Raw genomic sequence first — 13,836 nt, 5'->3', positions numbered from 1 at the left:
TAAGAGCTCTCCTTCATGGAAAAGCTATGTGAACTTCTACAAGCACAGAATACAGGGAGTAAATATGATTTACTGAAACTGAAGTATAAGCTTTCCATAAGGAATTAAAAGCTAATGTTCAGAACTTGAACTAGTAATTATCACAAATAATATTTTTGTACTCATACCCTGGTAGTCCTCTTGTTCTTGTCGTTCATTGATATCCAAAGTGAGCTTTTTCATCCTCATTCTTTCCTCCTGTTCAGCTTGTTGCTGGTTCCAGTGGTTTGCAGCAAGTTGGGAAGACATTGGTACATTTAGGATCTTAAACTGCAAAGTAAAACAAGCCTTTAAGCACCCATCACAGACCCAAAGGACAAGACAGACTTGTACATATATTTATTTCTAGGCTCCTTGATGAGATACTTTCTGCAAATTTTTCTACTGGAAAGCACGTGATTTTTGAATCTACTTTACACAATGAAGCATGAGAAAATAAAACATATTTAAACATTCCAAAGTCATGTAGAATGCACAAAAAAGGCAGATGTATTGTTAAGACAAAAGACTGTAACGGCTGCACTGTATAGTTACCCTGCAAAGAGATAACCCCCATACCTCTCCCCCAAAACCCAGTAATTTCTACTGTTATCTCCTGTGATTAACAAAGGGGAAATGCTCTAAGGTTTTCAAATACCCTGGCATTACTCTACATTTTATGAATAATTCTAGCTCCTTAGTGCTTATTGGTGAAGAGACAACTGTGGTGTCAAATTCAATCAAATTTAATCTTTCCCTTTTCACCTCCTCCCCAAATGTTCACACTACCACTTTACATTTGATTTAAGTAACAAAGGTAAATTTGTGGTCTCAGAAGACTAAAGCTGGGATTTTCRGAAAGGCATATGGAAGATGCTTCCTCTTTCCCCAGACTCTAAAAATGCAAGGCTTTATTTTCACAGAAAAATATTTTAAAATTATTCCAAAAYAGAAGTGAAAATTTTCAGAAGCTCTTTCAAAGTTTGTAAATACATTTAGAAAAAAAAATCCACTTCCCCTTTCAACTGCACCTTTGTTAAAAATAAACATTTCCCTGCTATAACTACAGCAAYGTATTTAAAAATAATCCCTCTCCGATTCAAGGAACTACTATGAACCCTGTTGCCTGTTCTTGTCATCTAAGATCTGTTTCCACAGAAATARAAACAGGCAAATTTGTTCATGTTCTTTTCAGCTGCACTGTCAAAACCTGCTGACAAAAAAGATATATATTATAAGAACCTCTAATGTGACAATATGCAGCAAAAGCAAAATCCTCATAGTGTATCTTTTGTATTTCATGCAGTAATTACTTTGAAATCTCAAAGTATCTCTTACATAGCAGTGCCCTCCTAGCAACAGACTAACGAGGAACACGAGGGGACACCAAGTACTCAAAYGCAACGTTCGAAAATAAAGAATGCAAACAAATGTGTTTTAAACAAGTCTTTTAGTTGATATGGCTTCACTGTATTCAGTTTCCCTCCCCTCTAGAATCTTTGTAATAGTTGATCTTAACTGTTTCAATGAGGCAAAGGATTTTTTTTTCCTCATTACATCTACCAGTTATACTGAATACAAATACAAGCTTGTCAGATGTTGGAGAAGAATGAGAATAAAAATGGAAATTCTTCGAATTATATACATAAAAAAGTAAGCTTTAGTTATTCATTGCTGAGCAAACTAAGCACGTTTCTGARTATTTTCAAAAAGCTTTAGGCAAATTACACAAATAACCATCTAATCCATTAGCAGCATCTCAGGGTAACAACATCAATCCRCCGGCGAGGAGCTTAATGATGTGGCTATCTTAATATATCCTTTATTTTTTGGCTGTTCTGTCTTTACCAGCTTAATGGGATTGGTAAGTGTTTTCAGACAGAATGCTTAAAGCAAAAGARAGGAAACAAGAAAAAAAGAGGGAAAGGAAACAGATTCAGAAGATATTACTGTATCCCAGCATCACTATTTCCAAGGCAATCTGACGGCTGCCAGCTGAAACCAAACCACTGGCGACAATTACTAAAGCATCTGAGGACTACTGAGCTAATGAAACATTCCTGATGTACAAAAAAAGTGTATTTAAAATTTCTTATAAAAACCTAGAGAGAATGTAGGGACTTCATGTTCAACATGTTTCCTGGCAAACTTGAAAATGGTGAGAAATATTTTTTCCATTCAGAAGACTGGACTATATTACAGAACTGATAAACAATGTCATCAAGGTAAGAACATTCAAKGACAGATTTGACTGTTCTGTGCAGTTCAGGATTACTTTAGGCAATCTTGCTGAAGTCCTTTAAATGAGAGGAAATCTGTTTGCTAACAGAGTCCTTTCCTTTTCCTATCTAAATCTCCTTTGGTTCACACCCACCTGGCATAAAATCGCTCGGATATCGCCAAAAACGAATGGCATCGGAGACACCTCAGCTCCGATGCCTTATGACTGTGTCCGAATTCCTGCATTTCCCCTTGTCTTCCCACAGCTTGGGGCTAATTCATCACGCTACAGCYTGATGCCACTAAGCACGTGGAAGTGGCAGTTTTACTGCTGCTAGTTTTGTAGGTTTTGCCATGCAACATCTTTGCTACAGCAGCCAGCTCAAGACACCGTTCTACCCAATATCCTCGCTATCGCGTCTTTTCGTAAATCACAACGTGACAGCGAAAGTTAAAAYGCGGTGTCCTTGCTCCTGCCAGCCYGCAGTGGATTATTAATTCAGGTTGCAGGCAGCTGGTTAACAGCCATCAGTCATGAGGATGCTCCTGCGCTCTGCTCCAAAATGCTACAGCAGCTAAAGCCTCACTAAAATCCGGCCGAACGCTGGCATGTGAACCAAGCATTTAGCAACGGGGCCTCATGGGTCAACGTTAACCTCTGGAGGTAAGAACAGCACATTTTACTATCATCAGTACATACACACATACCTATATATATAAATATATATATATAAATATATATATATATATATATATATTTTAAAATAGTGAAGGCTCCTGGTTTCAGAAGCAATTTGGACAAACAGCACAGAGATCAAACCAACTGCAAACATGGGACTCAATTAAGCTGACGTGGTAACAAGGTGGTGGTGCTTTTTTTTTTTTTTTTTYCTAGTGATTACTAGGATGAGAAATAACTTTTAGCCTTCCAGATAGTCTACAGATTTTGCATGCTCATTTTTAAAAAGCTGGGATTGGACAGCTATAGCTTAATAGAATAATTAAAATGCACTCATCACTTCCAAACTCAGTACACACACTGCCCACTCAGATTTAAAATTAAGAAGTATGAGAAGGAACAACTACTTTCTTTTCAACTCCACTTCTTCTTCCCAGCTTTTTTTTTTCTGTTAAACCTCTCTATTAAGAATTTTATCTGAACACAGGCTATGGACAAAGCAGCCTTTCATTGACTCAGGAACTGAAGTATTCTGTAACGCAACCGTTTTTTTTTTTACATTTCTAGAAACACCAAACAGACTTTTGGCAGGAAAAGCCTATTCCCAAAAGCAAATATTGGGGGAAGGCGGCAGGGGAACGGGACTCCTGAACAAGTTCGGCTTTCTTTTTCAAGCCATGGGTAGTCAGCAATATTTTCCCCTCATACAGAGTATGAAGCTCCTAATATTCTTGATAATTGCAGATATGCCCAATAAATCATCCTGAAAAAAATGAATGCAGGGTTTTTTTTGAATAGAGTGCKCAGAAATCCCTTTTCAGCTCAATGACAGCAGCTAAAGCTCCCCACTCAAAACTTCTGCAAGGATTTTAATGCACCATTCAAGTCCCAGGAGTAGCCAAACAAATGTAACAAGGAAATCAATTAATCATCACTACTAAATCCAAGTAAGGAAGTGCCCACTCAAATAGGTATCACTCCTTAGACTTTGAGCACACTTACTTAAAAACAGCATTTGCATAAGATAAGAATTAAAACTTTTAAAAACAAACACTCCCCCCCCAAGACACAGAAGTGCAATCACAAACTCATACTAGTTCACGGCTTTCATGATAGCAGAACTTCTCATGTTCTGCACAGATACCAAGACGACAACAGTGGGAGCAAAGGGCAGTTTAGATAAAACATGAACTCCTATAAGCTCTTGCACAAATCATTAGATTAAAAAATAAAGTTAAAAATATTTTCTTTCGCCTCCTCTCTAGTAATACTATGAAATAAAAACAAGCAAACAAAAAATTACTACAAGAAACAGTAGCACCAGTAAAAGAAARGGAGAAACTATTACATGGAACAAATGGAAGAAAACTGACCCATCAAAATATCTTTAGTCCAAAATTTCTGCCCCTTTTATTTTCTTCTCAACAGATAYTTAACAGATGAAACGAAATTTTGCATGACTAACATTTCATCATTTTCTAAGATTTTCCTAATTAACATACCAACTCCTACAGATGTATTCGTTTTATTGTGCATTCACATTACAGTGAAATTTGGAGATTTAGCTGCTGTTTCATGTCTGCAAGTTTGCGTATTTTTGCAGCGTATGTCAGAAACAACTTTCCATTTTTCCTGCAACCAAGGTTAAATTGTTTTAATTAACAGTTAAACAATACATTTGGTCTCTGTAACACTGCACACCACAACAAAATTATAAATCCACACAAAACTCACAGCTAACTCTCTGCTATCAAAAAATTTCTGCAAAGGCCTGTTGGGAAGGTGAATCAAGCAGCAGGCACTTTACCAARGTGTGCGCAACAGTAAACTGGACTGTTCTCAACTTCACCTGGTCAACCAGACCCTGTACAGCAGTTTTCAGCTGGGAACCAACACTGCTCTGAGAAGACTACAGATGCTTAAACTACTACTCTTCTACTATCTTAATCTTTCCACTTAAAGTACCATTTTTATTACTCCTGCTTGTTACACAGAATAAATGATAAACTTTCCAAAGGTACATCTTAGCTGCTCAAGCCCTCTTCCAGAGTAGGGAAACTGCATGGTTGTTTTACAGTTAATAGAAGAAAGTAAGCTCRCGACCATTCCTCACCCCACTTAAAACATCAGACCATCACAGTTCTWACAGCAGTGTTCTTCACAGTCCAATAGTTTTCTTTCTAGACCCTTGATTWTGAACACCACTGAAGTCTGAAGGATTCTGTTTACTGACATTATTCTGGTTCACCGTGTGCACACAGATGCAACAAACAGATGCAATGTGAAAAAGCATCAAGGTGGATTTCAAATAACTTGCTGAAGTTCATGCAAGTTAAGTTAAAATATCCTATAGCATATGGTTTCTTAAATTTTAAATTTCAGCCTGAAAAATGCCTAAAAACAGCACCATGAGGTTTACTGTCCCACAGACCTTCACTTAAAACATGCTCAGAAGATCTAGTGTATATTCACATGGGGCAGGTTTTTCTCATTTCCTTCCAAATACTTGATACTAATACTAAGGATGCAGTAAGGCATACTGTACCTTTGATTCTACATACTAATTTATCTGCAAACTGCACAGATATAACAGAGGACACACTTTTAATTTCAAGCACAGATTAAGTTACGTTAGATTTTTAAAAGTCTCTTTCACTCACAAGAAGGAAAAGATTCTACTTCTGCTTTATGTACCTCAACTGTTCTGAACTACTATCAAATTTCAGGTAATATAAGTCAGAATAAAGTGATGCCACAGGTCTAAGCACATGAAAGGTGAACACCTATAGAATAAAACAATGTTTCACTTTTGTTTTCCCCATTAACTCGAGTCACTCATTCTCATCATTAGCATACACAACCGAAATAAGAAGGTTTCTTTAAAGGCCATAAACCATGAGAATAAAAGCATTTCAGTAAGTGCGAGGTATTTATTTGTATACTATTCATTTGCATGCCCAAGAAAATTCAAATACATGCTAGAGAAAAGAGCCAAGACAAACGTATAGTTTGGCTGCCTGAAGTAAGCATTTTTATTTGTTTTATCAACATGATTTCCATTTAAGTTGCTCAGAGAGACTCACTCTGGAAGAATCCCCTAAAAGAAGTCTTTAAAAATAATGGTTGTTTTCCAAGCTGAACAAATTCAGCCAAGTGGCAGTTCCGTAGAAATTTGAGTGAGACAACCAACATATATCTTGACTGGAAGCTGAATGTGCTGTCAGCAAAATCTGCAGTCTTCGAGATTTTGACATATCCAATCTCCTTTTGTTTCCTTCTACTTTCAACCTTCAGCAGCAGTCTGCCCACTGCAAGGATTCACTTTCAAAACCCGTATTTCAAATGCTCGTGTGCTGTACACATAGAACATACCACTGTCCCTTTGGTCTAATGAGAAATTAACTTAAAACACAAAATTAACAGTAGTGTTTAATCAAATGACTGTTCTAAGTGATTTCTATTAACAACCAAGAAAGTCAAGAAAGTACACATAGTATTTTCTATTTATAAAATTAAGATGTCTGTATCCTATTTTGAGAAAAAGATGAAGAAAATAAAATTTCTGTGATTTCAAAATGTCATAGAGTAACTTTTCAAAAAGCATCATTTTTTTAAAAAAACTTTAGCAGTAACTGTGTAATCTCTTACCTGCTGCTTGTTGCCTTTTCGYGTTAACATGACAAACGGCATTGTGTCTCCAGACTCTGATTCTCCTTCCCCTCCTCCAAGTGGGGGACCCTTCTTTAGTTGACTTTTGAGATGTAGAGGAATAGCAACATCCAACTGATGTACTTTAACAGATTCTCCACTCCGTTGCTATTAAAGAAAAAAAAGAAAAGAAAAGAAAAGAAAAGAAAAGAAAACACGCAAGCAATCAGATGCTAAAAATATCAGAAAGTCTGGTAATGTTCACATTTTTATGACTAGGAAAAATTTAACCTCCCAAGAAAACAGAAATTAATATATAAATAAACTAACTTGGTTTTATCACATTATCTTTCGGTTTCCTTGCTTGTAGAGAAGAAAGTTACAGGTACAGAATGTTTCAAAGGTTAAGTTTTCCAAATTTCTTTTAAACTTTGAAGGAAACAAATCAAGAGGTTTGATTTGAGACACCTGAGAATGCACAGTTTAGATTTAGGGTTTTTAATAGGATGTTATTACTGCTTTCCTGATTCAGGACTTGCAATACTCAATACTAAATAATTTATCAGATGCAACTGAAAAAAAAAATCTAGTAACTGCCTTTAAATCTAAATTTTAAGTATATTGTATGCTAGACTTGGATAGCCTATGGATAAAGTCAGAAATGCTGTACAGTATCAGATGCAGTTATTTTTACTGACTGTCGAATAAAATGCCTGTCAGCCTCTAACATAATTAAAAGCTGTTTCACTATCCAAACACTTCTTCCAGTCCTCAATCTCAGACATGGAAACAAACCACTTCTGCAATTTAGCTCAATTTAGCCTTTATATCTAGAATATTGTGGTTTAAGGCAAAAAGAAGAAAAGCAGCCCACTATCAACCTGTTCTGATTTTCATTACAGTTTTTTTCCCTTTCAAAAGAGAAACGTAGACAGCACAAAGACTTATTCAGAGAGGGAGCAACAAACAGCAGTTGTGCAGAAATCAAAGTCTACCATAGCAAAGAGGTCAAAACCAAGGAAAATAATCCATATTGTTTGGTATAGTAAGCTATGCACTAATTGCTTGCTTACTTAAAAATCAAGTATGGTCCATTATACAGTAAGTTATATTTACTCAAAACAGGAAAAAAAAATAAGATTTATACCTGAAGATTTTCCAGCATCATTTTGTCTAGTGCCTGAATGAAGTCTTCATCTTCTGCACAAGGGACATGCTTTAGTCCTCCTCCTTTAATCATCACTTCCTAGAACAATGGAAAAAAATTGTATTAGATTCATTTCAGAAATATGAACAGTCAATCTAAAAATGAAAGAAAAACACACTCACTGCTTCCATGACACACACAATCAAAAGTTCCAAAAATTTCAAAAACTAAAAAAAATTTGAAATTAAATGTTAGAGAAAAAGGTTTCCAATCTGGACTATTTTCTTTCAGAAATACTTTCTGAAGGTTACTGCTACAATTATTATGAAGGTGGATCACCTTCAATATCTTCAATATCCAGTATCTTCATACTCCAACATTATTGCACACGTCATTTTAGATATGACAATAATACAAAGAAAAGCCTCACTATTTCCCACCTACACTTAATTTAACTATATTTTCCTGAAGTCCATATAATTAACTGGTTTCTTCAGGAGGAAGACTATCCTTCAGCATTTGGAAAGCCCCATCAGAGAAAAATAGCACTTAATGTGTCTCTTTGTATACAGAAACGCAATGGGATCTGCATCAATGTTTCTCTCATAGCTTTTGGGAATATAACTCAGCACTACTTTTTTTCTCCAATTTCAAAGTGTGTTTGGAGGGAAGGGGAAAAACAAGTAATGTCTTGAAAAAGTTCTTTAGATGTCAGATCTAGCTTCCAAGTTTCATTCCCTTATAGGTTCAACAGCTGACTAATACCAAGCAAAAGCTATCATTCAGGAGATACTGGTTTCTCACTTCACTCATTTCAGCTTTTCACAGCAACGCTGTTTGTTCCCATGCTCTAAGCAATACTGAAGTCTCTTCCAAACACTAATCAACAGCAGAGACCACAAAAAAAATGCTTTTACATACAGCTTTTCAAGTTAGTACCTCAACATGTTGCTCTGTGATGATTACTTTCCTCACTACGCAACTGCAAGTCAGGCACAGTTAAATAGGTTCTTCTGCTATAAATGTTATGATCTGCCTCTCTCAAATCTACATTGCAGGAATCTTGCTCTTCTTGGTTTGCCTCCTTTTCACTTCTGAGAACTAGCGCACAGCAGCTAACTTTGCTGTGCCACATGAATTTGCCACCATTGTTGGTAAGGCAAAACCATCATTTACACAATCTTTTCTAGTCCAGAAACTTGTGAAAATGCAGAGTCCTACAACAACATCTTATAATAAAGTTGATGGCATGAATGTTTACAGAAGTTAATAATGAAAACTAATAAATGCAAAAATAAGCTCAAAAAAACATCTGAAAACAGCTGAAAGCATTCTTGTGTTTCCCATGGTAAGTTATGAGCAGCAGTGGCTAAATAGGTTCAGTAAAAAAATAATAAAAAAAAAGAAAACTCAAAAATCAATTCACTTATAAAGAAATCACACATACTGTATTCTCCTCATCTGTTTCGTTTTCCTTATTGGAGTCTGTAAGATAATCAGTGTTTTCTTCCTCCTCTTCTTCACCCTCTTCTTCCTCATTGTCAGAGCCCTCCTGGAATATTCAATATTTAAGATTTGACAATATAATAACTTTTGATTATTTTAAAGATAGAGAGCCACACATTCACTATTTTTATCCCTCGGAATACAAGATGCTATACAACTGATTTACTTATCTTCATTGACAATGTGCTGCTGACTGTTTCCAAAGATGAAAGCATCCCAACACAAACTTTGCTCGGAAAAAAAAACACAAAAAAAAACTCTCATGTCTGATTCTTTGCACACATTCTCTACATCTCCCTCTCACAGCTGTTTAGTTCAATCTCAGTAAAGTTGCCTGTTGTGTTTTGTATTTAATGTTTCAGAGTAATCTATGGCCTGAACTCTGTCAGTCGTATTTGGCATGCTCGTGAATATGCATTAGGAGGAGTGGCTGATGCACCAGGTGGTTGCACTACCATTCAGAAGGACCTCAACAGGCTAGAGAAATGAACTGACAGGAATCTCATGACATTCAGCCCGGGGAAATGCCACGTCCCGCACCTGGGAGGAATAACCCTTCGCACAGTACAGGCTGGGTGACAACCAGCTGGACTGCAACTCTGCAAAGAAGGACCTGAAAGGACTGGTGGACAACAAGTTGAGCCAACATGAGCCAGCAGTGTGCCCTTGCGGCAAAGGTGGCCAACAGTATCCAGGGCTGCTTTAGGCAGGGTGTTACCAGCAAGTCGACAGAGCTGATCCTTTCCCTCTACCCAGCACTGGTGAGGCCACATCTGTGGTGCTGGGTCCAGTGATGGGCTTCCCAGTCCAAGAACTACTGGAGCAAGTCCAGCAAAGGGCCACAAAGATGATGAAGGGCTGAAGCATCTCTCATACAAGGAGAGGCTGAGAGAGCTGGGACTGTTCAGCCTGCAGAAGAAAAGGCTCCAGGGGTGAGGGGAGGGAATAACGATGATAGAAACAGACTTTTCTCAGTAGGACTTAGCAACAAGACATGAGGCAAGGGGCACAGACTGAAAAGGGCACCAATATAAGCTTCCCCCTTGCCCCTTCTGTGAGGTTGCCCAGAGAAGCCTCCAAATTTGGAGATACTCAAAACTTGACTGGACATGGCCTGAGAAACCTGCCGTAGATGACCCTGCATTAAGCAGGTGGATTGGATGAGACAGTTTCCAAAGGTTCCTGCCAACATCAACCATTCTATAATTCTAAGGATATTATTATTTTTGGAGTAAAGGCACAAAAAAACAGACAAACTTCAAATACTTTAATGCTGGAGGCATGGACTGAAGGAAAGCTTATAGCAAACAAATCAAACTACTCAACTGTAAGGAGGGGAGAGAAGAGAAAAGAAAAAAAACCCATACACTAAATCCCTACAAATTAATCAAAAAAGATTTTTCTGCAATAAGTGATTTAATACAGCTATTTATCCAGTAAATTSTCTGTCTCAGGTCACAGGTTGCCACAATAAAAATGTTATATTTGCTTCAGAAGTGCTTCCTATTCTCCTTAATAAATTCATTTTCTCATAATACTACCATTAGCACGTCAACTTTGCTGCRTCACTGTGACAAGCTAGAATTTCTATGTACACACCTGCTTTTTTATTGGCTATACCACTTCTAATTCGAAAGATTACAGGCACAGTAAACAAGGAAGGCTGATAAATGCTATAAATCCTTTATTTATTCATATTATACAGGCACACTTTGGACATCACTTGTTTTTCCTGATTGCTTTGACATCTAGTCAATACACTTGCTCCTACAAAAGTTATAGAAAGTGCTCTCAAAGCACTTTTATGCCAGAAAACTAATGACAACACACACTCTGGTGGACTGAGCAGAATGTCAGGTTCAAGTCTCTGCCACAATTTCTCTGGAATAAGCCTCACTTTGTATTCAATTTGCATATATAAGTGACTAGAACAGAAATACTGTTGCCAGAGTAATGACTTGGTTGTGCATATCCACCTTTCATCTGCTAACTCTGATACACAAGAGCTTCAGGGAGTCTCAGATTATTGACTATTGAATTCTCTTTAATGCAAGTCTAATGAAAAGCAAGAAATGATGGAGCTCACCTCTTCCTCTGGTTCATTTACTTCACTTTCATTTCCAGATTGTTCCTCTGTCTCTGCTCCACCTTCTTCTTCCTCTTCATCCTCTTCTAGATTCTCTCCTTCTGTAATAGAATCTTTGGAATCTTTGTCATTCACAAGTCCTGAAATTTGAAAAAAAGAGAAAATAAATAGAATAAATAGTATTTTTTTGCTTGTACTRTTAGAATTGTATTGTATGTGTAAGATCACTTCAAAAGTCCATTGCTAAGTAAGCTAAGACTCCAATAGGTCATAAATTTGACTTCAGAGTGAAACATTTTCTATATATAATTTAACACTTTCCTCTTAAAAAGGGGGAAAACTTTATAAGGAATGTTTAAAATCTTCCATAGAACAGTGATCAAAAAGTTGCGCTACAGAAGTGGCTTCGAAATGTCCTGAAACCCAGCATGCAATTTTAACTGAAAGGCACGCTGAAATAGGAGCACCAAATTACAGTACAAAAAAAACAGACTGTAGAAGGCACCAGGCCTCGGCAGTATTAGCTTCAGTACTTCACAACACTTCAAGAGAACCCTGAGATCTTAAAAAGAGTATTTCAAAGCCTTCAAAGCTTCAGCATAATCTCCTTTGTCTACATCCTTCTTTCAGTGAAAAGCAAGTTTTAACACCTTGACTCTAATGTCTGAAATTTTAAAGGCTTTTGGAAAGTATGTAGCAAGGTAATGTTAATTCTGATTTATAGCATCACATTATCTTACACAACTGCAAGAGAATTATGCTCCATTTCAGGGTCCAATTTAGTCTTTGAGACAGACTATCAGAATTGTCTTCAGAAAACATATTTAAGAATTGAGCATGGTTTTGAAATTCAGAAAAAAACCCACAGTTTTTAGAAAACAGTATTGCAAGACAGAACAAGCTTCCAGCACACAGTACTCTTTTTCATACGCTCTTAAATTTTTTCATTAATCTCCAAGCCACTTAATCCTCCAGAGGCTCATGGCTTGAGCTAGCAGAAAGTGGTGCCGATGCCAGCCTTCTGCAACGGAGCACATCTAAGCCAGTAATTTTTCAAAGATTTTGTTAAGGAGTAAACACATTCACTATACAGTTTGTCATTCATATTTTAAAATTATACAAACCATACAGTTAGGATCGACCGTTAGCTTAGAGCTTTGGAACAGCAAAGGAATAACTAAATTCTGTGTTCCTGGCACTCCTCGTTTGCTTTCTGCCATAGAAAAAAAAAATAATATTCTAATCTAATGAATCAATTTTAAGGCTTGGAGACTGTAGTCACAGACCACTYGCTCTTGCTTTCTGCCCATGTGTCCATACATACGTGTTTTGGGAAGAGTATCTTGGTTTTACAATAGTTATGACTCTTGGGATTTGTAGTGGAGCTCAGATCACTGAAGACTGATCCAAAAGACCGGTCTACCAACACCCTGAGAATGTCACATTTCTACTTCCCAACTCTTGCTGATTTGTCCCAAACGTTTTCAGAGAGCAAAGGAGGGGGGACATAGGGGGACTACCTGATGTATTGCATGATTCTGTGTGCTGCAACAATGTCACTAGTAACGTGCACAGTACAAGTATTTTGGAGGTTTTTAGACCAAACCAGCTATCAAACAAACATTATTATCTAAAGATATACCATGAATTGAACAACAGAATGCCTAGCTGTCATTGCATCTGTTTAATCAAATGCTAAACTCTACTTCTACTCAGTTCAAGTGACACAAAACTGAGTAATCCTTTAAGTTTAAAAACACTCCAAAAGTGCTACTGTTTAGGCACTCTGCTAAAGCAGTTATGGCCAAAATCATTCCTCAGCTTCCTGTGAGAAGGCAGATGTATACCATTCTTAACCAGAAGTCTGGGTTTTCTACAGAGCAGTGGCTTGGGGAACACTACATCTTTTTTGCCTCAACTCCAGCTGCCTTAAATGGATGCGACACACAGATAATGCAGTCAGATCTCTTTAAAAGATCTCGTAACTTGACAGCTAAGATCACAGAAGTGAATCTTTACAGCCATGCCTAAGTTGGACAAAACTCAGAAGTAAAATGAACAGTATATATGGCCATATGGTATTTAGTGAAGATTTCAGTTCTGTGTGAACATGCACATTTCCTTCTTCATATACCACAGGTTTCAAAGCATCCTTTTTCCTATTTGGAAACATCACGCTCTTCAAAATCTGGGCTGCTCCATAATTACACAAGAGCTGCTTTTGAATTGCTCTCAGTGTTTTCTCACCTGCACAAAATCACCAGAGCGGCACAAGAACCAATGGCCAGGCACCAGCTCAAGGGCTGGGGACAACATGCCACCCTGGCCTTCTGCCCAGGGCTACATTTCAGACTGCCAAAGAGCAAAGCACATCACCTCTAGCAAGATCCCGGTATGTGTGTATATATATTATATATACATATACATAAATACACACACACACACACACACACACACATATTTAATGCTGAATGAGTAATATCAGAAAAGCAAATTTTTATTATTTTTAAATGGTTGTTCTCCAACACCAGC

General features: G+C 37.2%; 1 protein-coding gene across 3 annotated transcripts in view; it reads right to left on the bottom strand.

Moving 5' to 3' along the window:
* UPF2 (UPF2 regulator of nonsense mediated mRNA decay) overlaps nt 1-13,836 on the bottom strand; it is a 192,893-nt gene that overhangs the window by 12,455 nt on the left and 166,602 nt on the right. For all 3 annotated transcript variants that reach the window (XM_085299318.1, XM_085299334.1, XM_085299326.1), the window contains 5 exons: nt 11,305-11,444; nt 9,160-9,264; nt 7,713-7,811; nt 6,566-6,733; nt 168-309 (listed from right to left, as the gene is read on the bottom strand). In XM_085299318.1, coding sequence (XP_085155444.1) covers nt 168-309; nt 6,566-6,733; nt 7,713-7,811; nt 9,160-9,264; nt 11,305-11,444 — 654 coding nt within the window. The remainder of the gene's footprint in view (nt 1-167; nt 310-6,565; nt 6,734-7,712; nt 7,812-9,159; nt 9,265-11,304; nt 11,445-13,836) is intronic.

The sequence above is a fragment of the Rhea americana genome, unplaced genomic scaffold (assembly GCF_003343005.1).
Source record: "Rhea americana isolate MKP2758 unplaced genomic scaffold, rheAme1 scaffold_1, whole genome shotgun sequence".
Classification (NCBI taxonomy): domain Eukaryota; kingdom Metazoa; phylum Chordata; class Aves; order Rheiformes; family Rheidae; genus Rhea; species Rhea americana.
This window is presented reverse-complemented; position numbering and strand designations above follow the sequence as displayed.